At 43.5% G+C, this 27,923-nt stretch overlaps 2 protein-coding genes across 3 annotated transcripts in view; both read left to right on the top strand.

Moving 5' to 3' along the window:
* LOC109914221 (integrin beta-3) overlaps positions 1 to 14,283 on the top strand; it is a 66,786-nt gene extending 52,503 nt beyond the window's left edge. For both annotated transcript variants that reach the window (XM_020513802.2, XM_048614357.1), the window contains 5 exons: positions 1,171 to 1,390; positions 2,850 to 2,950; positions 3,871 to 3,990; positions 6,672 to 6,838; positions 7,953 to 14,283. In XM_020513802.2, coding sequence (XP_020369391.1) covers positions 1,171 to 1,390; positions 2,850 to 2,950; positions 3,871 to 3,990; positions 6,672 to 6,838; positions 7,953 to 8,024 — 680 coding nt within the window. In that variant the 3' untranslated portion in view covers positions 8,025 to 14,283. The remainder of the gene's footprint in view (positions 1 to 1,170; positions 1,391 to 2,849; positions 2,951 to 3,870; positions 3,991 to 6,671; positions 6,839 to 7,952) is intronic.
* A 7,352-nt stretch (positions 14,284 to 21,635) lies between these two features.
* Positions 21,636 to 27,923, top strand: part of LOC109914222 (tRNA N(3)-methylcytidine methyltransferase METTL2-like) — a 55,851-nt gene continuing 49,563 nt past the window's right edge. Inside the window, exons 1-3 of the mRNA XM_020513803.2 lie at positions 21,636 to 21,861; positions 23,771 to 23,862; positions 26,022 to 26,443. Of these exons, the coding sequence (XP_020369392.2) occupies positions 21,695 to 21,861; positions 23,771 to 23,862; positions 26,022 to 26,443 (681 nt within the window). The 5' untranslated portion in view covers positions 21,636 to 21,694. The remainder of the gene's footprint in view (positions 21,862 to 23,770; positions 23,863 to 26,021; positions 26,444 to 27,923) is intronic.

Below are 27,923 nucleotides of genomic sequence, written 5' to 3'. Positions count from 1 at the left end.
GATAACCTTTTTCGCTATCAACAATACCTCCTGATTTTGTATCATCTGCAAACTTACTAATCATGCTTTGTACATTTCCATCCAAATCATTTATGTAAATCACAAATAACAAAGGTTCCAGCACCGACCCCTGTGGCACACCACTAGTCACTGGCCTCCAGTCTGAGAAATAACCTTCAAACATCACCCTCTGCTTCCTACAGTTGGGCCAATTTTGAATCCAATTCCATTCCCGTGCAGACTAACCTTCATGACTAGCCTGCCATGCGGGACCTTGTCAAAGGCCTTACTAATATCCACTGCCCTATCCTCATCCATCCTCTTGGTTACCTCTTCGAAAAACTCTAAAAGATTTGTCAGACATTACTTCCCACACACAAATCCATGCTGACTATCCCTAATCAGACCTTGGCTATCAAAATTTTGGTTGATCCTGTCCCTCAGTATCCTCTCCAATAATTTGCCAACCACTGATGTCTGGCTCACTGGCCTGTAGTTCTCTTGCTTGTCTTTGCTACCTTTCTTAAACAATGGAATAACATTAGCCACTTGCCAGTCTTCCAGAATTTCACCAGCACCTCCTCTCTGGTAATATCTATGCGTTCCAAAACATCCCCACTTGTTTCCCTTATTTCCATAGCATTCATAATTCTCTCCTCAGTAAACACTGAGGAAAAATACTCATTAGAATTCTCCCCCATCTCCTGTGGCTCCATACATAGACGGCCATGCTGATCTTTAAGGAAGAATAGGAGAATGTGACAGAAAACCAGAGGTCAGAAGAACTGTGAAATATGGAAAAAAGAGAATATTACAAGACTACAAGAGACGATGAGAAAATGAAAGAAAGTGAACAGGGAATTGCTGGATGGGAAATGAGAAATATCCCACTTCTCTCATTTTCTATCATCCTGGTACCCACATGGGACAAACATCACAGAGTTATTGACCAATCACAGTCATCAATCTCTATCAATGTGTCTACAACTTTTTGCTTCCAGTCTATTAACCAATCTTCTGTCCATGTGAATATATTAGGAAAAATCCATGAGCCCTTTTCCCATGCATGAACCTTTTGTGAGCCATCATGATAGATAATTTTTGAAAATCTGTGCTACTTCTACAATGTTTGCAGCTCTGGCTCTAACTGTCATTGCTCATTCACCATAGGGAATGGCAGGTGTGAGTGCGGAGAGTGCAAATGTTTCCCAGACTGGACCGACAGTTACTGCAACTGCACTGTCAAGACTGACAATTGTGTGCCCACTTTTGGGCTAATCTGCAGCGGGCGAGGCCACTGTGAATGTGGGAAGTGTGTTTGCACCGGCGGAGCATTTGGAGACCAGTGTGAGAAATGCCCCACCTGCCCCGATGCCTGCTCCTTCAAAAGGTGAGTCCAGTTCTCCCTACCATCACCACAGCTCGTCGAGCAACTCAGAAGAAAGGATCAGGCAGTCACATTGGGGCAGCTCTTCCATATTTCACTGCGTTCCACTTTTCAATTACATGCTTGACTGCCATTCACACTCTCTGGGTTCTTCCTGAAGGGAAGATTGGGGAATTTGCCCACCTCAATTGGAAGGAAGACATTTGATCCAGAGCTTTCTGTTCACTGTGGCTCAGTGGTAACACTTGCCATTGAGTCCGCAAATTCAAATCTCACTCCAGAAACCGGAACACAACATCTCAGCTAACCTTCCTGCACAGCACTGAAAGGGAATGCTGCATTATCAGGGGAGGCTGTTTCCAAATCAAAACTGTGTTTGCTCTCTTTGGTAGTTGTAAAAGATTCCATGGCACTATTTTGAAAAGAAAAAGGGGAGTTGGGTATCCTGAGCCGATATTTATGTCTTGTCAACAGCACTAGAAAATTGATGCAGTTATTATATTGGATCAAATTGGTTATGCTTGAGGTCATCTGAGAGACCACATGTAAAGTATTGCGCATAATATTGGTCTCCTTATTTAAGGAAGAGTTGTAAAAGTGTTAGAAACAGTTTATTAGACTAATACCCAGAATCAAAAGGTTTTCTAATGTGGAACGATTGGACAGGCTAGGTACATATCTAATGGATTGCAGAAGAGTAGGAGATGATTTGATTGAAATGTACAATATCATGAGCGGTCTTGATAGTGTGGATGTGGAGATATGTGTTCTATCTCATAGGAGAATCTAGAACTACAGGATCACAGTTTAAAAATAAGGTACAGTCCAATTAAAACAGGCTTTGGAAATCTCTTCCTTAAGATGGGGAAGCAGAGTATTTGAATATCTTTAAGGCAGAGGTTGATAGATTCTTGATGAGCATGGAGGTGAAGGATTATTGGGAGGGGTGTTAGGTGAAGGTGGTGTGGAGGTTATGAAAAGATCAGACAAGATCTCATTAATTTGCATGGCAGTCTCTGAGGTCTACTCCTGCTACTAATTCACATGTTTGTATGCTGTTATGATCTCTTTACTGTTTGTGGGAATTTAGTGTCAGAACACTAACTGCCTTGTTTCTTGTACTGCAACAGGTTAGGATGCCCTAAAATTGCAAAGGCACTGTAAAATGCAAGTCTTTCTTTGCAGGCAGATTGAACAAAAAAGACTAAAGAACTAAAAGCTAATTGAAAAGCTCATTAAAGGGAAAACAAATTTCGAGGTGAAGACGGATGCACTAGCTCACGACAGGAATAGATTTGGTTGTAATGTCCTTTAACCTGTTGATTCTTAGACTTCAAATTCAGTGAATGCCACCTCTAGTAAGGACCAGGAGAGAAGAACTGAGATTAATCTGCTTCAAAACCAAATTAAGTCTCAGAGAAGTCTTGACTTTTTTGCACCTCATTCCTTCTTTCCTTTGCAGGGGCTGTGTCGAGTGTAAAGTGTTTGAGACTGGGAAGTTGATGGAGAACGGCACATGTGACAGGGTGTGCAGAGATGAGATCCGAAGAGTGAGGACTTTGGGTAAGTTTCCAAATGACATGTCAGGTTATGCGACTAGCTGTGCTGCTTGCAGGCTCAGACTGGAGCACTAGTGGAAAAGCGTCACCCAATAAACCTTTCCTATAGGCACAATGCCACCCAGTAAACCCTCCCTAGTCATAGTCTCCACCAGTAAACCCTTCCCCTGTCACAGTCTCCTCCAATAAACCCTCCCTAGCCACAGTGTCCTCCAGTAAACCCTCCCTAGCTACAGGGTCCTCCAATAAACCCTTCCCAGTCAGTTTCTTCCAATAACCCCTAGTCAGTCACAATGTCCTGCATTAAACTCTCCCCAGCCACAGGATTCTCCAATAAACCCTCCCCAGTAATAGCATCCTCCAATAAACCCTTCTCTGGTCACAGCATCCTCCAATAAACACTCCCCCAATCACAGTGTCCTGCAGTAAATGCTCCCCAGTCACAGTGTCCTCCACTTATTTAGCAGACTCCTGTGTGGCATTTTGTCAAAGGCCTTCTGGAAATCACATCCACTAGCTGTCCTTTGTCTAACTTGCTCATTTTGGGCATGTTACGTGGAGATTGTGTAGTGATTGTCACAAGGTCAGCCTGGTGAATCTCATAGAATATGAGCACCTTGACTGGGGCTGATAATCTGGTCCAATCAGGGACCCCTAGCTGACAGATAAAAACAAGAGTATCAGAGGCTCTGTTCATTCTGAGAGCTGGCTCTGAGGGAGCTGGATCAGCATCAAGGACTTTCCACATGTAAATAAAGAGTGACTTGGTGATGGCATACCGGCCTCTATGGAGTTATTTCAGGTTGGTTAGGAGGAGATTGGCCATTGCAGCAGCATACCATAATGAGGAATTGGTGGCCATTTTGGTTATCTCTCTATTTCATTCAATCACACTTGATTGTTGTCCTGTCCCTTTCTCTGTAGATTCAGAAACTACAGATGGGGTCATCTGTACCTATAAGGATGAGAATGGTTGTGTTGTTCGGTTCCGTTATCATGAAGAGTCAAATGGAAAATCCATTCTGTCAGTCATCGAAGAACCAGGTTTGACAAACTGTTATTCCTTGTATTGGCTCAATTCCTCTCTATGTGATTATTTAGTTTCATCTTTTTCAGTTTTCATACTAATCAATGCAAATACAACATCTTGTATAATCATAATTTAACATCAGTGAAGGTTAAGGAGAGCAATATTTGCTCCACACGAACACCAGGCAATGACCATCTCCAACAAGAGAGAATCTAGCCATCTCCCCTTGATGTTCAATGCTATTGCCATCCACACTAACAACATCCTGGAGGTTACCAATGACCAGAAACTGAACTGGACTTGCCACATAAATACAGTGGCCACAAGAGCAGGTCAGGGGCGAGGAATACTGCAGCGAGTAACTCAACTCCTCACTTTCCAAAACCTGTCCAACATCTACAAGGCACAAGTTAGGAGTGTGATGGAATACCCTACACATGTCTGAATGAGTGCAGCTCCAACAACACTCAAGAAACTCAGTGTTATCCAACATAAAGCAGTCCACTTGATCTGCTAACTTTAAACATTCATTCTTTCCACCATCCACACAGTGTGTACCATTTACCAGATACATGGCAGCGACTTGCCAAGCCACCTTTAACAGCATTTTCCAAACCCATGACCTGTTTCACATTGGACAAGGGCAGCAAATTCATGGAAACTAAACCACCTGAAAGTTCTCCTCAACATCACACAGCATCCTAACTTGGAATTAGATTGCTTCATTGTCACTCGGTCAAAATCTTTCTCTTTAACAATACTGTGGCTGTATCAACACTACATGGAGTTCCAAGGTGTAATTTCACCCCACCTTCACAAGGGCAATTAAGAATGAACAACAAATGTTGCCTTTTTGAATGAGGCTGACATCTCATGAGCAAAGCTAATATAAAAAGACAGCTCAAATTAAGGAAAGGTTTCAAAAGAGTAAAACTTCAATTGGGAGGCAGGTTAGTAAACAGAGGGCACATTATTCAAGCTGGTGGGAAATGAAACAGACATGACATGACGACGATGGCTGGGGTTGGTAGCAATGATGCGCGAAGTTAGCTATGCAGTTACATTTCAGAGCAGATTTTCAACTTGTCGTCCCTGCGTGGAACTAACCTTGCAAATCAACAATGGTATAAACAGGATTGAAATCTGGGCAGTTTTATTACTAGGCCTCAATTTGAAAATGTGCCCTGTCATTTTATCCATTATAACAGCATATCGCTTACTCCCCCTTCCAAAGTGACGTCGCTCCAACTGATGCTCAACAAGGCCACCCTTAGCAATACAATTCAGCCAATGATACAAATCAGGCAAGCGTGTCACTTCTGTCCCTCATAGGAGGAAGTGCCACTCCCAAGAAATGCTGACCACTCTGATTGGCTGACATCGGTAGTGGGTGCTCCTGGGTAAACAAGGGGATTTACATCCCAGGATGAGGCAAATCCAGCATCTTGGACAGGGAGCAATTGGACAGTCTTGAGAGGGAGTTGGTGGGGGGAAGGGCTGTGGGTTTTGGAAGCTAGGCAGGGAGGAACAAATTGAGGATAATATCTTTGAGGGGGGTACATGTAACTCAATTGTGCCCCCAACACATGTACACAACTCCCCCTCCCCTCACCTTCTTTCCAATAATATTCAGATCAACTGCCTTAGTAACAAGATCGATCTGCCATTAATTACTGTATTTATTTAAAATTAGCCTGCCAATTTCAACGTCTGCCATATTACAGGCATTGGGTTGGAGGGGAATGGTGATGGGCTACCCACTATATTTTGTTGTCCCCCTCTCGCTGTGGAAAACACACCTTGTTGTGGGAGTGGGGTCTGCATTAAATCCAGCCCCGAATGTTTCTAATCACCACACTTCCCTGACTGCCACCTTTAAGGACTGCTGATACCAAGATTTCAACTACATTTTCAACACATTTGCTCATTTCAGTCCTCACTTTTTGATGCTGTTTAAAGTTCACCAACAACGTAATAGTTTCCCCTCTCTTGCTTAACTCAAGATTCAGTCCTAGAATTTTCCATTTAGAAATATATTGTTAACTGGTACTGCCGTGTCTGCCTTTCATTCCTGGACATTTGGTAATAAGGGATATTAAGCATCCAATCATGAGCCTTACCTGAGCCATGTCTCTATTAACGCAACCACCTCCTAATCCCATGCAGTAATCTGTGCTTTCAGATCACCATCCCATATTAGCTCTACTGTTTAAACATTGCCAGAAAGAGACATGAAGTCTGGGCATGTTGTCTTGCACTCATCAGGTCTGAAAGAATTGCCTGGTCTGAATTTAATTGGTTAATTAAATGAATGGTTAACAGTTTCCATAGCATTTCCATAACAACCAAAGTCCAACCAATGAGTGCCCTACTCACCTGCTGTTTTTTTCTGAAGTGAGTTTTCAGTCCCAGTGAGTACAAGACAGAAAACTTCACATTTTGTGGCCAAGTTTAGTTTCACTCTTAGAATTGATGCGCCTACAGTTCGATACATCCTTTCTCACTTTTTCTAGAATCATTAATGCTGTTGTTTTTGGGAGTTTCTAATGTCGCTGCTGTTTTTATCAGTTCCCATTACTGCTCCCTTTTGCTATGTTCTGCTTCCTCTCATCTTTTATTGAACACTGAGGAGGAGGAAGACTATGTCCTGAGATGCTACCTTAATGCAACTTCTTTTCCTTTTCTCCCCCTGTAGAGTGCCCCCCGCCGGTGAACGTCCTGCTCATTATCCTGTGTTTGATGGCTGCCATCCTGCTGTGTGGTTTGGTGGCTCTATTGATCTGGAAGTTGCTGGTCACCGTCCACGATAAGCGAGAGTTTGCCAAGTTTGAGGCGGAACGAGCCAAAGCGAGGTGGGATACGGTAAGGAACGGTTTGTATTTAGTGACCTTGGCGCAGGGTTTGGGCATTACACACACTTAGAAAAATACTGACAGAAATTACTTGCAAGCTCAATCAAAGACATTGTGCTTCTATCAATGTATAAAATCCCAAGCCCCACCCACGACATATAGTTTGACACATGTCCCGGATAGACTGGTAGGATGTAGCACACTGATTTGTTTTGATTTATTGTCACGTGTATTTATCACAAATACAGTGAAAAGTGTTGTTCAGTGTCACCAGTATCCAGAGCCATCTTGAGACAGAAAATAAACCAAAGCACAGAATATAAAGCCAGAAAAATAAAACAATGAAGTCCATCTTACAGTCTTACCTCAAAAAGGTTAAGTGGTCTTTGAAACAGCTGCTGCTTCTGGCTCAGCCATGGGCCTGGATCCAGTCTCCTCCAACCCGATGTCTTGAGTCCCTGCTGCTAAACCGACGACACTGCTGTAAGTGCGCTTCACCATACCACCGCCGCTGCTGGAGAGTTGCCACTCTGCGGCACCATCTCGCCTCATCCATGAGCTTACGCCAGGCCAACCTTGCCAATGCAGCCGGCTGCCTGTGCTATAGGGACCAAACTTGCTGCCATCGCCACATCCTCTGTCAGGCACCCAGGCCTAGCCACGGACCTGGAGCCTTGGCTCAGCCTGCGACTCTGGACCAGGGGATTAAGCCAAGGACCTGCTCACTTGTAGCGTGCATTGCTCATGGGAAACTGAATTCTATACATGTGGTCAAACAAGGCATACCTTGCTCATTAGCTAGTGTCCAAATGGTAGTATTTGACCTTATTTTATTTAAGTGGCAACATATTTTACATAATTAACAACATGTTCTCAGTTAGAAAGAGAGACAGTGAAAAGTTCTAAAGTTCATCAGTAGGTTTCAGTGCTGTGCTGCTACTTTGAGTAAAACTGAATTATACTGATCATGACATGGCTGTATAGCCAGCCCCCATCACGGTCTCACTGTAACGGTCCCATCAGACAGGCACCTCGTCTGCACTGTGACTGGGCTACATACTCTGTAAATGCATTCACCGAGCAAGATGCAGCTTCACCATGTTGACAACATTGTTTCCTTTCAGGCCAACAACCCACTGTACAAAGGGCCAACGACAACCTTCACAAATTTCACCTACACTGGCAACGCAGACTGAAGGGAGCATCAGCAGGGAGAGGGTTACACAACCCACAGCAAGGAGAGCTTCAAATGGGCTGCATGGGGCACAAAAACTAAGGGGCTTGGGGTTTTATTTCTCGATGAGATGGCATTCCTTTCACTGGCCGGTGTCATGCTCGACACTGGCACAACTTCAGTCTGTAAAGCCTACCTTCCCTCAATAGTGGGTCACTGGACTTAGAAACGGCACTGAGACACAGTCAGGTGGCTCTGGTGTCTTTTATCAGCAGGTGTTTGAACCTGCCTCAGGGCACTTAACTGGAAGGATTTCTGATATCTGAAGAATGTCTCTGAGGGTCACATTATGGTAGCATATACACTTTCACAAAAGGTATTGAGAGAACAAGAAAGACAAACCTATTTCTCTGGCAAGTAGGTCTGTAACCAAATCACAGAGCTTTAAGCTCATTGTCAAAAGGACCAGAGCAGAACTAAAGAGAATTATTTTTTATCCGGACAGTTATAATGATTTGAAATATACTGCCTTAAAGGTTGATAGAAGTAAATTCAATTGTAAATTTCAAAGGTGAATTGGTTAAAAAAATTTGAAGGGGGAATTTTGCTGGGCATATGGGACAATGGGACTAATTGGTTTGCTCTTTCAAAGACGGGCCAATGGCTTTGTGGGTTGTTCCATCTGAGACTGCCTGCTTTAAATGCCACTTTGAAGATCTAAGTTGGAGCATCACAATTGGGACCTCAGCACTCCTGGGTTTAGGAAGCAAGGGAAATGTCTAACTGTATTCCCATTATTCCTGCTGCAAGTGGGCAAGATTGGGTTTCAATTTGATGGCGTCTCAGTGTGTTTGGTCAGTTGATGGAGGAATACAGAGTCAGAGGAAAAGAAAAGAGAAAGTGGCGGAATCTGTAAACTGACTCCTATGCGATTGAACATGTCTTTACAGACGCAGCAGAAGCTGCACAGCTGGCGGCTGTGGGTAGACATACTGCACACCAGCTCAAGAGTGTCACTTAACCCTGCTACCCAACTCCAGCCAGGGAATGTGACTCAGTGACTGTATGAACCCTGTCCTGTTCATATCTATCTATAAAGGTAAAGTTGCCATGGTCCGACTGGCCCAGAGGCTACTCTGCATTACAAACCAGTTGTCCTGCCAAATAAGCTAACCAACGCGTCAGCTACAACCTACAGTGGCTCAGAAACCAATGGAACTGAGTACTGCAGACTGCATGGTGTGATGTTGAACAGATTCACTGAGATCAGAATAATGAAGGTGGGGAAGGAAAGAGGGAGAAGATGGGGAAGTCAGCCAGGATTCCCTCTGCTGATTTACATCCCAGAACACCCTGCACTTTAAATCTAGATATGTTGCTGCACAAACAGCATGAGACTGAAGCCAGAAAGAAATATGAGTAAGTGCTATATCCTACGGTAGTTATGTTTTCATTCTTCTTTAAAGAATCATAGAGTCATAGAGTAATACAGCATGGAAACAGGCCCTTTGGCCCAAACTGGACCGTGCTGACCATGGTGCATTCCCAGCTAGTTCCAATTGTCCACATTTGGTCCATATCCTTCTAAACCCTTCCCATCCATGTACCAATCCAAATGTATTTTAAATATTGCTATTGTACCTGCCTCAACCACTTTCTCTGGCAGTCCGTTCCATATATGCACCAATCTCTGTGTGAACATGTTGCCCCTCAGGTCCTTTTATATCTTTCCCCTCGTTCCTTCAACCTATGCCCCCTAGTTTTTCAACTCCCCATCCCTGGGAAAAAGACTATATACGATCATCCCATCTACGCCCCTCATGATTTTATGCACATCAATAAGGTCACCCCTCATTCTCCTACATTCCAAGGAATAAAGTCTTATCTTGGCCAATCTCTCCCTATAACTCAGGCCTACTAGTCCTGGCAACATCCTCATAAATCTTCTTTGCACACTTTCCAGTTTAACTATGTCTTTCCTCTAAAAGGGTATCCAAAACTGTACACAATACTCCAAATGCAGCCTCACCAACAATTTGTACAACTGTAACATAATCTCCCAACTCCTACACTCAATGCCTCAACTGATGAAGGCCAGCATGCTAGCCTTCTTCACCACCCTGTCCACCTGTGACGCCGCAACGAACTATGTACTTGTACTCCTAGGTGCCTCTGTTCCACAACACTCCTCGGGACCTTACCATTTACTGTACAAGTTCTATCATGGTCTAACTTTGCAAAGTGCAACACCTCACATTTATCTGCATTGCCAAACGTCAGCCCACTTCCTCATCCGATCAAGGTCCCTCTGTAATTTTTGATAACCTTCCTCGCTATCAACGATACCTTCTAATTTTGTATCATCCGCAAGCTTACTAATCATGCCTTGTACATTCACATGCGTTCTTTTATGTAAATAACAAATGTCCCAGCACCAAACCCTGTGGCACACCACTAGTCACAGGCTTCCAGTCTGAGAAACAATCTTCGACTATCACCTTCTGCTTCTTGCCATTGAGCCAATTTTGAAATTGACTGTAGTTTAAATACCGTTGAAGTGCCTCGTATCTTATGTATATATTTCTCTTCTCATGGTGAAAGAAAACTATGGTTCCTTTTATTGGCTGTTCTCTAACCTCACACAATGAATATTGTTGACTGTCAGCACAATACAGAATAGGTTCTCATAATCACTCCCACTCTCAGAAGCCATAACCTGACAACTCATTCTACAGTTTAAACACTTCTCTGCCGAGAGAACTACCTCCTAGTGACTAACCCACAACGACAGGTTGCGTTTGCGTAGGGCCTCAGATTGAAGAGTAAGCGCACAACATGGGCATTGAGCAAATGACATATAAGACAGCATGGTGGGGGAAAGGCTTAGGTGAATGACAGCTTAGTCAAAGAGTTGGCTTTTTACAGAGATCTCTATAGGAGGAGAGGCTGAGGGACAGAATTCCAGCCTTGGTGCAGCTCAGAATTGTCCAGTATCCTTACACACCATTGCTGGAGGGGCTCTCCCTCCAATTGCTGGGGTCTACCTGCCTGGCCCTGACACCTCACCTGTTTTTTTGACCCACCCTTGCAGGGTTCAACAGCAAAGGACTCTTCCCTCTACCTGTGTCACCTCTATCAGTGGCATTGCTCACTGTGCCAACTCTGATTGGGCTGCCAGTTTTGAACAGTGGACAGCATCATTAATCGGCTGGAGATCTAGTAATAGGATTGGCCAGTGCCCATAAAATAGCCGCCACAATGCCACCGTACATCCACACAGTCTTAAGACACACAGTGGCACTCAACATCAATTCTCCCGGCCAGCAAGATCCCAACCATCATTCCAGTGAACGAGTGAGTATGTGAATAGTCCATAGATGGAACAGGCTCCCTATGTTGGAAGGAGGTCAACTTATTACAGTGCAGATTTGCTGAAACTTCGACAGGTACTAACATTTTGTGGCACAACTTTTGAGTAATTTGAGACAACACTCGGAGGATATGTAACACACCTGGGAGGAATCAGTAACCTATAAATCTCAAAACTGTCCATCACCGGTGACTTTATTTGTCCTATGTCTGGGTCTATTGCCAAATTGCTAATGGGGTTTAATTGAGAGGGTTAGTCAACAGTTCCATTAACTTTATATTATACACCACCAAGAGGCTAGACACTGAACTGGATGGGATTGGAATCTTTCTGTGCCTCAATTCCGATATCCTTCTATTTACTGAGAAAATTCAATGTCTGTGAAGTATAATGTTTCCCAGGTAGACATAAGCCACACAAATCAATCCTTTTGTCAGCATTTTGTGGCGATATCTTACATCAAAATATTTTGAAACACCATCAAGCCAGTTATGAGTCAGCATCCATTTGGTAGGAAGCAGTAGGGAGGTGTTTAGTGATAAGCTTGTTCTGGTCAGGAACTGGGGGAAAGAAACAGGAAGGTTTCACACTTTCTCGAGATGAACTTGGGTCAGGAGCAGCTATGATAACTGACTCCTCAAGATTTAAAAATTAGCAAAGGTTAACCTGTGACTGCCTCCTTATAGGGGATGGGTTCTACTCTGCATGTTTTTCTTGTATTTCTTTTGTTGTGTTGTGACAGGAATAGAGGCAATTTTGCATTGTGGTAATTGCTAAATTTAACATGCTGATGGCATAACAAAATATCAGTCGGATGTGGGTTAGGAAGCAGGCAGCGCATGCGGGGATTGGTGATTCAGAATGTGGGTGACGTCCCACCCAGTCACTCAGCTCTTCTGAAATTCCAGGCAGACGATTCCAGTATGTGTCACCTGTTTGCCCTGCCGGCTAGGACACTCTATTCCCGCACAGGTTAATACTATATCAATGTTAAAAACAAAAGCACCAAGGTCACTGATTGAACCATTGCTTGCAAGGACACAAAGAAAAATTACTATGGAGTAAAAGACAGAAGGACCACTGAGCAAAGTTTGCCTACCCAGGACCTAGGTTGAGATGCCAGCTGTCCTTAGTATACCACAGTTAAGGTGCCAGCAACTTACACTTAGTGCTGGTCATTGGCCCTGAGTGGTCTGTGCCTGGGTATGATTGTGGGGTGAGGGCAAGAGCTGGTCCATACTGTAATGCCATCTCTGTTGGATAGCAGTTGACTCTCACTGTCTGACAACGAGAGTGAGGAACGGCCTCTTGGCTGACCGTGAGACTGAGTTCTGAGTCAAGACAGTGCCTTCTGCTCACAGAGGAGAGAGCGTCCATTTCCACAGCCCCTTTCATTGCCCACTGAGATGTTTTTACAGGCAAAGTAGTGTTTTTTCTAAGTGTAGTGAATGTTGTGATGTAGGAAACAGGGCAAACAATGTATGCAAAGCAAGATCCCACAAGCAGCACTATGGTAATGACCCAGAATATCTGTTTTTGTAATTTTTGGTTGAGGACCAATATTGACCTGGACACTGGGGAAAATCCCCTGGACCTCCCTTGACACAGTGCCATGGAACCTTCTCTGTTCACCTGAGAGGGCCAACAGTGTGGGCTAAAAAGAGGGAGGGAGAATGAGAGAGTAGTCAGTGAACACTGGCCTCCTCTGGAAGGGCAGGATTCCCATTTCACGACTCACTTTGTGTGAATTGGCAGCACCTTTTGGTCAACCCTGGTTACTGCAGGAGGTTTGATTTCAAAATATTAATCCACCTTTAAGCAACAGTCCTCCGCAAATTTGTGGCAAATGGTTTATCTAACAGAAACCTGGGTTAACAATGACATCAGTGCTTTAGATTTATATGCATTTGTAAATATCATTGAATCTTTAACAAGTTTCCAATCTGAACGTCATGTGTATTCTGGCATTTAGTGCGTATATAAATCATTCCCAGGTCAAGCTTAACAGATAAAAGTGTTCTGTCTTACACTGTCTGCTGCTCCAGAATTGTCAACCTGCAAAAACAAGCATCATACTGAATCATGACACCGGAAATGAATGAGTAACAGTTCAAGGTGAATTCCAGACACTTCAGTACTTGCCTGCTGGGGACTGAGGTGCTCCAGTCAGATTCGATTCACACAGACAACGTAACCTCCATCCAGAGCTAGCAATGTCAAGAGTAGGGCAGGCATCATCATTGAGGTCATTTATCATACTGTCATTAAACAACAGGTTAAAAACATAATTAGGACTGTCCCAGGAGTTCTGCTGGATGGGAAGGTGATTGGGGTACCTGAGAGGGGAATCAGCTTCCTGCCCCAATTCTCCAATCAGCGCCCCACACTCTTTCTCCCATCCCATCACCCTCTCCCCCACACACACCATCACTCTAAACCCTCTCTTGCTCCACCACATCTCTCACCCCAACTCACCTCCACACCAATCCAGCCCCCACAGCATCACCACCTTCCCTTCTACCACTGCCCCCTTTCAGAAAATGAATAACTCTGGCTTTCCCTCACGCTGGAATTGGAGCATGGCTGGTCAAGTCTGGTCGGCGCTTCCTCCTCCATTTGTGTATGTCTCAATCTGCAGCCAGAACTCAGAGTGAGATGGCTTTTTTCCAAACAAGCTCTCACTGACCAGTGGAATGAGACCTCTCTGTGATAATGGTTACAGTAGTTCTGTTCTCTGCTGGGAGTGTGGCCCCTATGCCTGAAAAGCCATTGGTCACTGAATTTCACAAATGTGTTGTCAAGTATAAAAATGTTCAATATAATTATCTATTGCTTTCAAACAAGTTTTATTGATAAAGCTGTAATACATTGAGACTGATGTAATAAAGATATTAATTTTATAACATCTCAACATGAATGTAAATCTATGTGAAATACACACTTCTTCCAGGTAGATACTAGTCAAGCAGAGTATGTTCAATGACGGGATCTTGTGATCTTTCCACACTAATGTAGGATTCTCGGATTAAACAAATGAGCCTACTCATATTTCAACGATAAAATGCAGCAGGAATTTGACACTGAAATAAACTAAAAGTAACAACTGTTCTGAGGAAGGGTCACCGGATCCGAAACGTTAACTCTGTTTTTTCCTTCACAGATGCTGCCAGACCTGCTGGGCTTTTTCAGCAACTTTGTTTTTGTTCCTGATTTATAGCATCCACAGTTCTTTCGGGGGTTTTTTTGTTGCTGTTGTTGTAAAAGTAACAACTCACAGCTATTCCTCCATTCATTAATGTAGATCGGAGAGAATCCAGTAAACTGCTTAAATCTCTATTCTCTCCAATCACGTTACAATCCACATTTATCATGCTTTATACACGATTCAGGCTAACATACTATTGTAGACAACCCGAACTCAAATGTAGCAAATTTCTTGTGTCACACAACTACATACCCACTGTTATTCCATCCGTGACTGCTCCTGCCTAGAACATACACATAGGGAAGGAGAGTAGGTCAGAGAAGAACAATGGCAGGACTCCAGCAGTTCCTGGAGGCAGGCTCACCTCCACCTTCTCAAAGGCAATCAGGGATGGGCAATAAATGTTGTCTTTGCGAGTAATACCCACATCCTATAAAAGAATAAAGAACGTGTTTATGTATCCGAGTATTTCACTGTAGAACGTGTACACTGCAATCCGTCCAAGGTACAACCACAATTTTGTCAGAATTTATGATCCAGGATTTTGATCCAGCAATAGAAGGAACAGCAATGCAGTTTGAGATTAAAATAATGTGTGACTTGGAGGGGAAATTGCAGGTGGAGATATTCCCATTTGTTGCTCGCTTGTCCTTCTGTATGGTAGAGGTCTCCAAATCATGGTCATATTTGACCGAGTATGGTATCAAGGAGCCTGAGCAAAACTAGAGCCAATGGCAATCAGGAAATGGAAATCTCTCCACTGGTTGGTGTCATACCTGGCATAGTGGAAGAGTGGCATAGTGGCATTGTGGTTGTTTGAGGTCAGTCATCTCAGCTGCTTCGTCAATGACCTTCCCTCTGTCATACGTTCAGAAGTGGAGATGTTCACCGATGATTGCACAATATTCAGCACCATTTGCAACTCCTCAAATACTGAAGCACGCCATGCCCAAATACAGCAAGACCTAGACAATATCCAGGCTTGGGCTGACAAGTGGCAAGTAACATTCATGCCATTCAAGTGTCACAAAGAGAGAATCTAACCATTTTTCCTGACATTCAATGGCATCACCATGACTGAATCCCCCACTATCAACATCCTGATTATCATTGGCCAGACACTGAACTGGACTGGTCAGATAAATACTATGGCTATTGGAGCAGGTCAGAAGCTATGAATCTTGCAGCAAGTAACTCATCTTCTGACTCCCCAAAGCCTGTCCACCATTTACAAGGCACAAGTCAGGAGTGTGAAGAAACATTCACCACCAATCTGGATGAATAAGGCTCCAACACTCAAGAAGTTTGACACAATCCAGGACAAAACAGTCCACTTGACTGGCACCTCCACTACCTTCACCACTAATGCACAATGGCAGCAGCATATACCATTTACAAATTCTACTGTGGAAACTCACCCATGCTCTTCCACCAACCTCTTCCAAACCCATGACCTCTCCCATCTAGAAGGACAACAACCGCAGATACTTGGTAACACCACCACTTGCGAGTTCCCCTCCAAGTCATTCACGATCCCGACTTGGAAACATTGCAGTTCGTTCAGTGTCACTGGGTCAAAATTCAGAAACTCCCACTCTAGCAGCATGTGGGTCTAGCTACAGCCCAGGTGTAGCAGTTCAAGAAGGCAGCTCACCACCACCTTCTCCAGGGAAATCAGGGATGGGTCAGCAATGCCCACATTCCATTCACGAATAAAACAATCTCTCCAACATGAAATCTCCACTATAATTTAAAGTCGTCTCTATGGTTCAATTATATGATCCATCAAGATACCAGGTCCATCCAGGAATGGGCTGGCACAGCTGTATCACTCCTTTTTTTTCCTAGTACTGGTGCCAGTTCACCATGTAGTTAAACCCATTTCTCCCACACAGACCTTTGAATGATCTATTCAACTGTCTAATCTTATTCAGGCTATGCTAATTTGCTTGGGGCTCAGGTAGGAATCCAGAGATAATCTTTGCAGTTCTGAGTTTTATTTTAGCTCCCAGCTGTTCATAATCCCACAACAGAACCTGTTTCTTAATTGCCTCTATGTAACTGGTACCTAACTGTCTTCCTCAAAAGGCAGTGGAACCAGGGGCTTTTATTTATTTTTAAGGTAGTGGCGGGTGGATTCTTGTCAAGCAAAGAGGTGAAAGGTTATCAGGTGTAGACTGGTATGTGGATTTCAATTTACAGTCAGACCAACCACAATCTTATTAAATTGCAGAGCAAATGAGGGCCCAAATGGTCTACTCCTGCACCTTACTCGTCTTTACACCCACTCCAAATTCCTCTCCAGCCCTGAGAATATGTCCATATTCCTGGCACCAATGGCAACATAGCCATCAGGACTCACATTTTCAGCTGCAGAAAACAGCTTCTATCACCCTAACTACCTGGTCCCCTACTACAAAATATTCCTTTTTACAAACCTCACCTTGAATCTCCCCAGCACCACGGTACAGTGATCAGTCTTCTCATCCTCCCTACAGTACCTGCTGTCTTCCACAAAGGCTGCAAGAACCTCAAATCTGTTGGACATTTTCAGGGTCTGAGGATTAAGTTGTTTCACAAGATAAGAATAGATTTAATGAGCCACATATTTGGTTAAGCTATTGTCCCAATTTAAGCCATATGGGCCCATGTGAGTCTGTTGATGTGGAGTCATTTGCACGTTGTTGGAAGTGCACTATCTCGAGGCAAGTGAAGAAAATACCGTCACATTCAGGATGTGTGACTTGTAGCTGGTTGGACTGATCAAAGCAGAACAGCAACGCTAGGCGAGGAGGTGGAAACTTGCTGGCAGAGCAGGAGGGTGTTTGGTTAGAAAGCCAAAAAGTCACACAGAAAGGTCGGAGCCCTCAGGAGCTGCCAATGAAACAGGTAAGATGAAGCCATGCGGTTGGGAATGGCAGGTAAAATAAATGGCTCATGTCAGAGTCAGGCAAGATGAACTTAGGAACCAAAGTAAGACACTTTCTTCATCTCTCAGTCCTGGAGAACAGCCAGAGTGGCCAAAGAAAATTATAGCAAAGGATGAAAATGTTCAAAAATGTTAGCGCCTGGCATCAAATAAAATTGTTTGATTTCTGTTGTTAAGAATATTGTAAGGATGTTTCTAAGAATCATGAGAAGATAGAAACAGTGGATGCACTTTGTTTTGGGAACTTGGAACAGTCTGCGTAAAGAGAGCTGTACTATCTTTCAAAGTTCATTTGGTTTGGCAGCTGAAAGATTTGTGTCTCAGTGCTAGTAATTAAGAATTAATAATAATTTCTGTTGGGAAATGTTATTGAAAAAGGGAATCTGTAGGTGGACCACACTATCACAGAGTGATAGTGACCTTCAGTAGAGGTAGCTGAGATAAAGGTTAAACCACATTAAAAGGGAACAGGTCCCATTCAATGAAGTGGCCAATGGTCAGATAAGGCAGCAAAGAAGACAGTCACGACAGGCTCTGTGCAGCAAGTTGCCACAGGAAAGGCGCAATTGCATCTTGTGAAGAGGAAAGTATGGTACTTTCACATTGCACTCAGAATAACCTAATAAAATATACCACAGAAATGCACACAATGGGAGAGAGTTCTCTGTTGTAGATGATGGGAAGATGTTAGCCCATGGTGGAAAGGAATGAGAAGAGATGTAGCAAAATACTGTCAGTAATGTGCCCTCATTGACCTGGTTAGACTAGTCCAGGTCTGCATCTCACACCAAACTGGCCACAGGAACAGTTACAAATAGACTTCACAGCTGCCCTCTCACTGAGTCAGAGAGAAACACCAACTGGTTGTGAGTGACTAATTTAGGGGTCGGGTGAAGCCTATACAACACGAGACTGTTCAATGAGAAATATATAAACATTGATGGACGAGGTAACCCCAAGATGGGGAGTACCATTACAGATGGATTCAGATCAGGGAACACATTTTACAGTATAATTGACTAAACATAAGGAGTGATTAAGATGCAACAAGTAATTCAGGAGACACATAGAATTTTGACCTTCATTGCTTGGAGTTTAAAAGTAGAGAAATTTTATTACAACACAACAGAGTGTTTGGAGGCTGCATAAGGAGTACTGAGTACAGTTTTGACCCCTTAGTTAAAAAAGATACAGTGGCATTAAAGTCAGTTCAAAAAAGATTCAGTAGGCTAATTCCTGCAATGAAGGGATCAACTTATTGAGAACATCTAAACAAGTAAGACTTTTACTCATGAGAGTTTAGGAGAATGATGAATACTCTCTTGAAATAGACAAGATTCTGAAGGAATTTGAAACAGTAAATGTTTTCACATTTGGAGGAATCTTAACTAGAGGACAATTATTTTAAACTGAGGTGTGAGGGAATTTCTTCTCTCAGACGGCAGTGAATGTCTAGAATTCTCTACCCAAAGAGCCGTGGAGTGTAGATTATTGAAATTATTTAAAGAGACGATGGACAGAGTTTTGAAATATTGAGGATTTGAGACCTTGGGCCAACTTCATAGGGGCTGAATGACATACTACTGCCTCTGGATTTTATGTTTATAGGAAGTTTGCAAATAGCTGGGAATCAAACAAAATTTCAGGCCCCTCCCACTGCAGAGCTTAGTTATGGCAGAATCAATGTACAGGACATTAAATAGAGAATCAGGGAAAGCCATCCAGATGACACAGGGACAGGCAGGTCTGTTGCTCAGTACCCTGATGAGAGTTAGAGCAATACTGAGTGGATTAATTGGATTAACTCCACTTGAGTTAATGACAGGAATAGAAATGAGATTGCCAGGGGATATTGTGACTGGTAACAAGGAAGTAGGACTCACAAGTGAATGAATAATGAGAAAGTTGTGCATGTACCTACACGGGCTGAGACTAGAAATTCTGAATCAGCTGATCACATAGGACAGGGAATTTGTGGCAGGGCAAGCTATCCAGTGTAGGAGATAAGGTCATTGTGAAGGTCATGTTGGAGAAGCTTGGATTTGCACTACCATGGTTAGGACATTACAAAGTAATCATTACAAGTAATACATGTGCCTGGATAGACATGAGAGGGAAAGATCATTGGAAGCACTGGTCACAATTGGAGCAAGTCACTAACTGATTTATGTTTTCCATAATACTTCATTCTAGGAGTAGTTGAATCATTCTATCGATGGCAGTGGCATGTCTTGTGGGGATAGAGCTTTCCGAGTAGCTATCAACAGTCAGATGATTCTATAGAAGTAACTTGTGTGGCTTGTCTTCACTGGCAATGCACTCAACTCCAACTGACGGAAGCTGAGGGTGGACTGCATGCCAAAGTGGCTCAAGGGGTAAGGACAGCAACATTGGGAATGATAACAAGATTGGTGGATACACTCTCAGATCAACAAACTTACCACAAATGTGAAAACAATAAGACACAATACCCCCTGCATAGTACAAAGGGGATTGAAAACTCCAGAAAATGGAGCAGTGTTTGTAAAGGATGATAAATGTTTATAGGATAATGTTCACCGTGAGCTAGTAGCAAGCATCTCCAATATAGGTTCATAAGGGTGGAATACCCCGTGTATAACTAATGCTCGCTTGATTAATCTGTCATAGCACAAAGACCATGGGCTGACCAGCTGTCAGCTCAGGGGTTTAACACGTATATATGAGATTAATGCAGAATGTGTTAGACATGATGATACGTTGATCGGCAATGTGAGAGAACATAGTATTCAACAATATGCAGTGAGGGTGGTGGGAAACATCAAAAATATTAGTTTAGATAGACATAGCGAAGTAGCCTCTTCAGTAGAATAAGTTCATCTTATATATAGAAGAGATTACAAAGGGATCTTGATCAATTGGGCCAATGAACTGAGTAGTGGCAGACAGAGTTTAATTTGGAGATATTGCATTTTGGTAAAACAAGGGCAGGATTTATACAGTCGGACCCTAGATACCGTTGTTGAACAGACAGACCTAGGCTTCAGGTATATTGTTCTTTGAAGGTTGCATCACAGGTACAAAGGGTGGTTAAGAGGCATTTAGCATCTTGTCTTCATTGCTCAAACCATTGAGAATACCTGTCGGGACGTCATGTTGAGGTTGTACAGGATGTTGGTGAGGCCAATTTTAGAGTATTGTGTGCATTCTGGTTGCCCTGTTATAGGAAGGATATTATTAAACAGGAGAAGGTTCAGAAAAGATTTCATAGAATCCCTACAGTGTGGAAACAGGCCCTTCGGCCCAACAAGTCCACACTGAACCTCAGAGCATCCCACCCAGACCCATCCCCCTATAACCCACCTACTCTACACATCCCTATGGGCAATTTAGCATGGCCAATCCACCTAACCTGCACATCTTTGGACTGTGGGAGGAAACCAGAGCACCCGGAGGAAACCCACGCAGACACAGGGAGTGTGTGCAAACTCCTCACAGAGAGTCGCCCGAGGCTGGAATCGAACCCAGGTCCCTGGCACTGTGAGACAGCAGTGCTGACCGCTGTGCCAAGATTTACCAAGATGTTACCAAAACTGGAGCGTTTGAGTTATGAGGAGAAGCTGCATAGACTGGGACTTTTCTCCATGGAGCATCAGCAGTTGAAGCGTAACCTTTTAGAGGGTTATAAAATCATGAGGGGCATAGGTAAGGTGAACAGCAAATGTCTTTTCATTAGGGGGCATATTTTTAAGGTGAGAGGAGAAAGATTTAAAAGGGGCCTGAGGGGCGACTTTTTCACGCAGAGGATGGTGCGTGTATGGAATGAGCTACCAGAGGAACTGGTGGAGGCTGGTAGAATTACAACATTTAAAAGGTGGGTATATGAATAGAAAAGGTTTAGAGATATATGGACCAATTGCAGGCAAATGAGACGAGATTAGTTTGGGAACATGGTCTGCATGCACAACTTGAACCGAAGGGCGGTTTCCATGATGTTCATGTTTACAGACAGAAAAGATTTTGAAACAAAAAACACCCTTTTACTTCACTAATCAGAGTTTCTGCAAAGGCAGGTGTAACTGGCAGACTCCTTCATTACCATTTCACTAATATATCCACCGTTTTCTCTTATTTGTATCTGTCACACTAGCTCAGCTTCAGCACCCGCTTCCCTCTCAGCGGCACTACCAAGTCTTCCTCTATCCCGGCATGCCATCGCAGCCAAACCCGGAGGACTTCCCGCTCCTCCACTATCCCAGCATGCTTTTGGGTTCCATCATGGCAGCGCTCATTCCGGCAGAGTCTACTCTCCAGAGACCGCAGTTTGGGAATCGGTACCTGACCGACCCAGGCAACGTTTTTCAGCATAATGCCTGGTAAGAATGTGCGACACGTGGACAGATCCTTCAAGAGAGGAACCCTTTTGCGCTGACCAAGCTTTGTATTGTCATCAGTTCTCCTATAAATACACCCCTGCAATCGGTGCAACCTTTCTTGATGAGTTCAAGAGCAGAATGTTCAGATATTCTTTTATTTCTCCATTTGTTTTCATGCTGAAGGCTGTATGAAGTTCAGCGCCATCCCGCTCACATGCATAACATTCCACTTCCCCAACGTGAGCACATAAAGTTAGAACATAGAACAGTACAGCATAGTACAGGCCCTTCGGCCCACGATGTTGTGCCGACCTATTATGCTACTAAGATCAAACTACCCTGCATACCCTACATCATACCACCATCCATGTGCTTATCCTAGAGTCGATTAAAAGTCTCTAAAGTATCTGACTCCACTAACACTGTCGGCAGCGCATTCCACACACACACCACTCTCTGTGTGAAGAACCTACTTCTGACATCTCCCCATACCTTCCTCCAATTGCCTTAAAATTATGCCCCCTCGTAATAGTCATTTCCGCCCTGGAAAAATGTCTCTAGCTATCCACTCTATCTAACCCTGTCTTCATCATGTACACGTCTGTCAAGTCACCTCTCATCCTTCTTCGCTCCAATGAAAAAAGCCCTAGCTCCCTCAACCTTTCCTCATAAGACCAGCCCTCCAGTCCAGGCAGCATCCTGGTAAATTTCCTCTGCACCCTCCCTGTAGCTTCCCTATCCTTCCTATAATGAGACGACCAGAACTGAACACAATAGTCCAAGTGTGGACTAACTAGGGTTTTATAGAGCTGCAGCATAGCCTCACGGCTCTTAAACTCAATCCTCCTGCCAATGAAAGCCAACACACCATACGGCCTCTTTACAACCCTGTTAACTTGGGTAACAACTTTGAGGGATCTATGAACGTGGACTCCAAGATCCCTCTGTTCCTCCACACTACCAAGAATCCTGCCATTAACCCTGTATTCTGCATTCAAATTCGACCTTCCAAAATGAATCACTTCACACTTTTCTGGGTTGAATTCCATCTGCCGTTTCTTTGCCCAGCTCTGCATCCTGTCAATGTCTTGTTGCAACCTACAACAGCCCTCCACGCTATCCACAATTCCACCAACCTTTGTGTCAACGGCAAACTTACTAACCCACCCTTCCACTTCCTCATCCAAGTCATTTATAAAGATCACAAAGAGCAGAGGTCCCAGAACAGATCCCTGCGGGACACCACTGGTCACTGACCTCCAGGCTGAATACTTTCCATCTACTACCACCCTCTGTCTTCTATTGGACAGCCAGTTTTGTATGCAGACAGCCAAATTTCCCGAAATCCCATGTCTCCTTGATTTCTGGATGAGCCTACCATGGCGAACCTTATCAAATGCCTTGCTAAAATCCGTATATACCACATCCACTGCTCTGCCTTCATCAATGTGTTTTGTCACATCCTCAAAGAATTCATTAAGGCTTGTGAGGCATGACCCGCCCCTCTCAAAGCCGTGCTGACTATTTGTAATCAAACTGTGCTTTTCCAAATAATCATAAATACTATCTCTCAGAGTCCTCTCCAATAATTTGCCCACCACAGAAGTATGACTGACTGGTCTGTAACCAACGTTTCACCCTAATTACACTCCACATAAAAATTTTCAGTACCTTTTTTGGAATTGAGGCAGTATTAATCGGCCATTTATAGAAGTCTGATTGTTCTTTTACTGTCAGTATTCTATCACAGAGTTAAGCATGTTGTATTGATCAGTGCTGCATGTAGAAGTTGCAGGGTCCCTTCATGAAGGACATTAGTTGTATTTTTACCACAATCCAGTGCCATAATACTGTTTCCAATAGACAGGCGTGCTGGATCGAATTGCTTTCCTTTTCTCCTGTTACATAGGGATAATGTGGAATGGTCTGAGGAACAGGAGGCTGCAGCCAGGAAAAAAGTTGAGGAAAACTGTACCCAGCTGGTATCTCCAGATAAACAAGGTGAGTAAAACACAGGAACTTTCCTTTCACAAGCCAGCACCAGTTCAAGGAAAGGCCTGAAAAATTCTAATCAGGAAAAGAAATATATTTATTGCTCCATTTACAGTTGGCAAGTTAAACACTCCAATTTTAATCTCTGCTTAAAAATGAACTCTGTCTTTCCAGAATTGGGAAATTTATTTGATATTCACACAAAGAACTCATATCATATTCATTATGCCATAATCAGCTGACACAGTTGACAATGAGGTTGTTGACTTGCTCGCCAAGCTGGCTTGTTTTTGTTCAGAAGTTTCATCACCAATCTAGGTAACATCATCAGTGGAGCCTCTGATGAAACGATGTTATTCTACTCCGCTTGGAATTTATACTGTCCGGTCCATTATGGAGAGTGCTGTCATTTCCGGTTTTAATCTGTATGGGTTTGTGTATAGGATCCAATTCTATATGTTTGTTGATTGAAGTATGGGTGGAGAACCATGCCTCTAGGAATTCCCATGCTTTTCTATGTTTGGCTTGGAAGACAATGTAATACACAGAATGTCAAAAACACAAGAGCATACCTGGTGCAAACTGTGGGAGTGATCATTAGCACATTTTAAAATCATCACTCACTACACAGCCTCGCAAATGAATTAAATCAGTGATGTGATGTGCAGAGTGACATTATGTATCCAATTAATCAGCAGCCAATGTCTAAAGGATGAGGAAATTTATGAGGCAGATTGGATGATTTTATACAACTCCCAAAGAAAATTCCATGTCCATTTCTCAAGAATGACAGAAGTTGTGCAATTAGTGCATAGATCCTCACATTTCATTTTGGACAATGTGTTAAAACTGGCCTTTTTGTAAGCTTTCTAACATTTACCAATAGCGGTGTTCCACAGGGATCAGGACTGGGCCCACTTTTGTCATTTATATAAATGACTTGAATGAGTATCTCGAAGGCATGTTTAGTACTTTTGCAGGTGACACCAAAATTGGTGGTATGGTGGACAGTGAAGAAGGTTACCTAAGATTACAAAGGGATCATGATCAATGGGTTGAGAAGTGGCAGGTGGAGTTTAATTTGGAAAAATATGAGGTATTGCATTTTGGTAAAACAGACAAAGGCAGGACTTATACAGTTAATGGTAGGACCCTGGGTAGTGTTGTAGAACAGAAAGACCTAGGGATTCAGGTACATACTTCTTTGAAATTTGCATCACAGGTAGACAGGGTGGTTAAGAGCATTTAGCACTTCCCTTTGTTGAGTATAGGAGTTGGGAATGTCTTGTTGAGGTTGTACAGGACGTTGGTGAGGCCTCTTCTGGAGTACTGTGTGCAGTTGTGGTTGCTGTGTTATTAGGAAGGATATTATTAAATTGGAGAGGGTTCAGAAAAGATTTACCAGGATTTTGTCAGGAATGGACGGTTTGAGTTCTAAAAATAGGCTTACCAGAGCGTAGAACATTGAGGGGTGACTGAGAGAGCTTTATAAAATCATGAGGGGCATAGATACGGTAAATAGCAAAGGACTTCTCCTTAAGGTGAGGGAGTTCAAACCTAGGGGGCATATTTTTAAGTTGAGAGGAGAAAGATTTAAAAAGGACATGAGGGGTAACTTCTTTTACACAGAGTGTGGTTAGTGTGCGGAATGAACTGGCAGAGGAAATGTGGATGCAGGTACAGTTACAACATTTAAAAGACATTTGGATAAGTATATGAATAGAAAGGTTTGAAGGGATACGGGCCAAATGCAGGCGTGTGAGCATGGTCAGCGTGGACTTGTTGGACCGAACGGTCTGTTTCAATGCTGTGTGATTCTATCACTGTGTCTTTCAGTCCCTGTCTGTTTGTGTCTCTATTTGCTTTTCTCTACTTCATTAATGGTTAATGTTCCTTCCATCCTTGATTTTAATCAAGATCTAGTAGATAGTCCCCTACCCAAACACCTTTTTTCCCAGGATCAGAAAGATTTGGAACACTATTTCTTTCAGTGTTAGCCAGGAAAGCTTTATAACTGAGGTCAACAGTGCTTTTCAGGAGACATTTCAAATGTAGTCCTTGTAACCTCAAATTGTGAATGTAGCTGTATACTAAAGAGTACTGCTGTGATAATGGCTATAGTAAAAAATAAGACTAACCTTTTTAAATTTGGCTTACTTTCCAAACAGTGGAGTACGAGAACAAGGCCAACAGTTACTGGAATGATTTTTACAAAATTCACGAGAACAGATTCTTCAAAGATCGTCACTGGCTTTTCACAGAGTTCCCTGAGTTGTTTCCCAATTGTAAGTCCTTCTTGTTGGATAAATCTGGGCCAACTGCAGCAGCATCTGACCATAGCGGAACTAATCCCGGGAGCTGCCTTGAGTGGACCGTTGAAAATGCCTTGCAATTACCCCAGATTGGTGCAGAAGAGACAGAGCAGAATAATTTGAAAGTTGAGGCTGACAGTATGCAGGACAGTCAGAGAACAGGCAGCCTTGTGGACTTATCTTCAGGGAGCATGCCACAGATGCACACTAAGCTGGGTGATACAGAATCACCAGATACAAACTACATAGGATCATCTGCTACATTCAGTATACTTGAGGTAATGTGAGATATTTTGTGATTATTTTAAGGTACATTTCTATTCATTTTTTTGTGGGATGTGGGTGTCACTGGCTGGCCAGCATTTCTTGCCCATCTCTAGTTGCCCTTGAGAAGGTGGTGGTGAGCTGCCTTCTTGAACAGCTGCAGTCCTATTGCTGTGGGCTGGCCCACAATGCCATTAGGGAGGGAATTCCAGGATTTTGACCCAGCAACAACGAAGGAACGGCGATATATTTCCAAGTCAGGATGGTGAGTGACTTGGAGGGGCACTTGGAGGTGGTGGTGTTCCCATATGTCTGATGCCCTTGTCCTTTTAGATGGAAGTGGTCGTGGGTTTGGATGGTGCTGTCTCAGGATCTTTGGTGAATTTCTGCAGTGCATCTTGTAGATAGTACACACTGCTGCTACTGAGCATAAGGGGTGGAGGGAGTGAATGCTTGTGGATATAGTGCAAATCAACCAAGCTGCTTTTTCCTGGATGGTGTCAAGCTTCTTGAGTGTTGTTGGGGCTGCACTCATCCAGGCAAGTGGGGAGTATTCCATCACACTCCTGATTGGTGCCTTGTTGACGGCGGACAGGCTTTGGGGAGTCAGGAGGTGAGTTACTTGCCGCAGTATTCCCAGCTTCTGGCCTGCTCTTGTAGCCACTCTGTTAATGTGGTGAGTCCAGTTGAGTTCCTGGTCAATGGTAACCCCCAGGATGTTGATAGTGGGGGATTCAGTAATGGTAACACCATTGAATGTCAAAAGACAGTGGTTAGATTGTCTCTTATTGGTGATGGTCATAGCCTGGCATTTGTGTGGCGCGAATGTCGCTTGCCACTTGTCAGCCCAAGCCTGGATATTGTCAGGAACTTGTTGCATGTGAACATGGACTGCTTCAGTATCTGAGGAGTCATGAATGGTGCTGAACATTGTGCAATCATCAGCAAACATCCCCACTTCTGACCTTATGAAGATCATTGATGAAGCAGCTGAAGATGGTTGGGCCAAGGACACTACCCTGAGGAACTCCTGCAGAGATGTCCTGGAGCTGAGATGATTGACCTCCCGCAACCATGACTATCTTCCTGTGTGTCAGGTATGACTCCAACCACCGGAGCGTTTGCCCCCTGATACCCATTGATTCCAGTTTTGCTAGGGCTCCTTGATGCCACACTCGGTCGAATGCAGCCTTGATGTCAAGGGCTGTCACTCTCACCTCCCCTCTGAAATTCAGCTGTTTTGTCCATGTTTGAACCAAGGCTGTAATGAGGTCAGGAGCTGAGTGGCCCTGGCGGAACCCAAACTGGGCGTCACTGAACAGGTTATTTCTGAGCAGGTGCTACTTGATAGCACTGTTGATGACACCTTCCATCATTTTACTGATGTTTGAGAGTAGACTGATGGGGCGGTAATTGGCCAGGTTAGATTTGTCCTGCTTTTTGTGTACAGGACATACTTGGGCAATTTTCCACATTGTCGGGTAGATACCAGTG

The sequence above is a fragment of the Rhincodon typus genome, chromosome 30, assembly GCF_021869965.1.
Source record: "Rhincodon typus isolate 14 chromosome 30, sRhiTyp1.1, whole genome shotgun sequence".
Lineage (NCBI taxonomy): Eukaryota > Metazoa > Chordata > Chondrichthyes > Orectolobiformes > Rhincodontidae > Rhincodon > Rhincodon typus.
The sequence above is the reverse complement of the archived record's forward strand: the minus strand, read 5'-3'. Positions and strand labels throughout refer to the sequence as shown.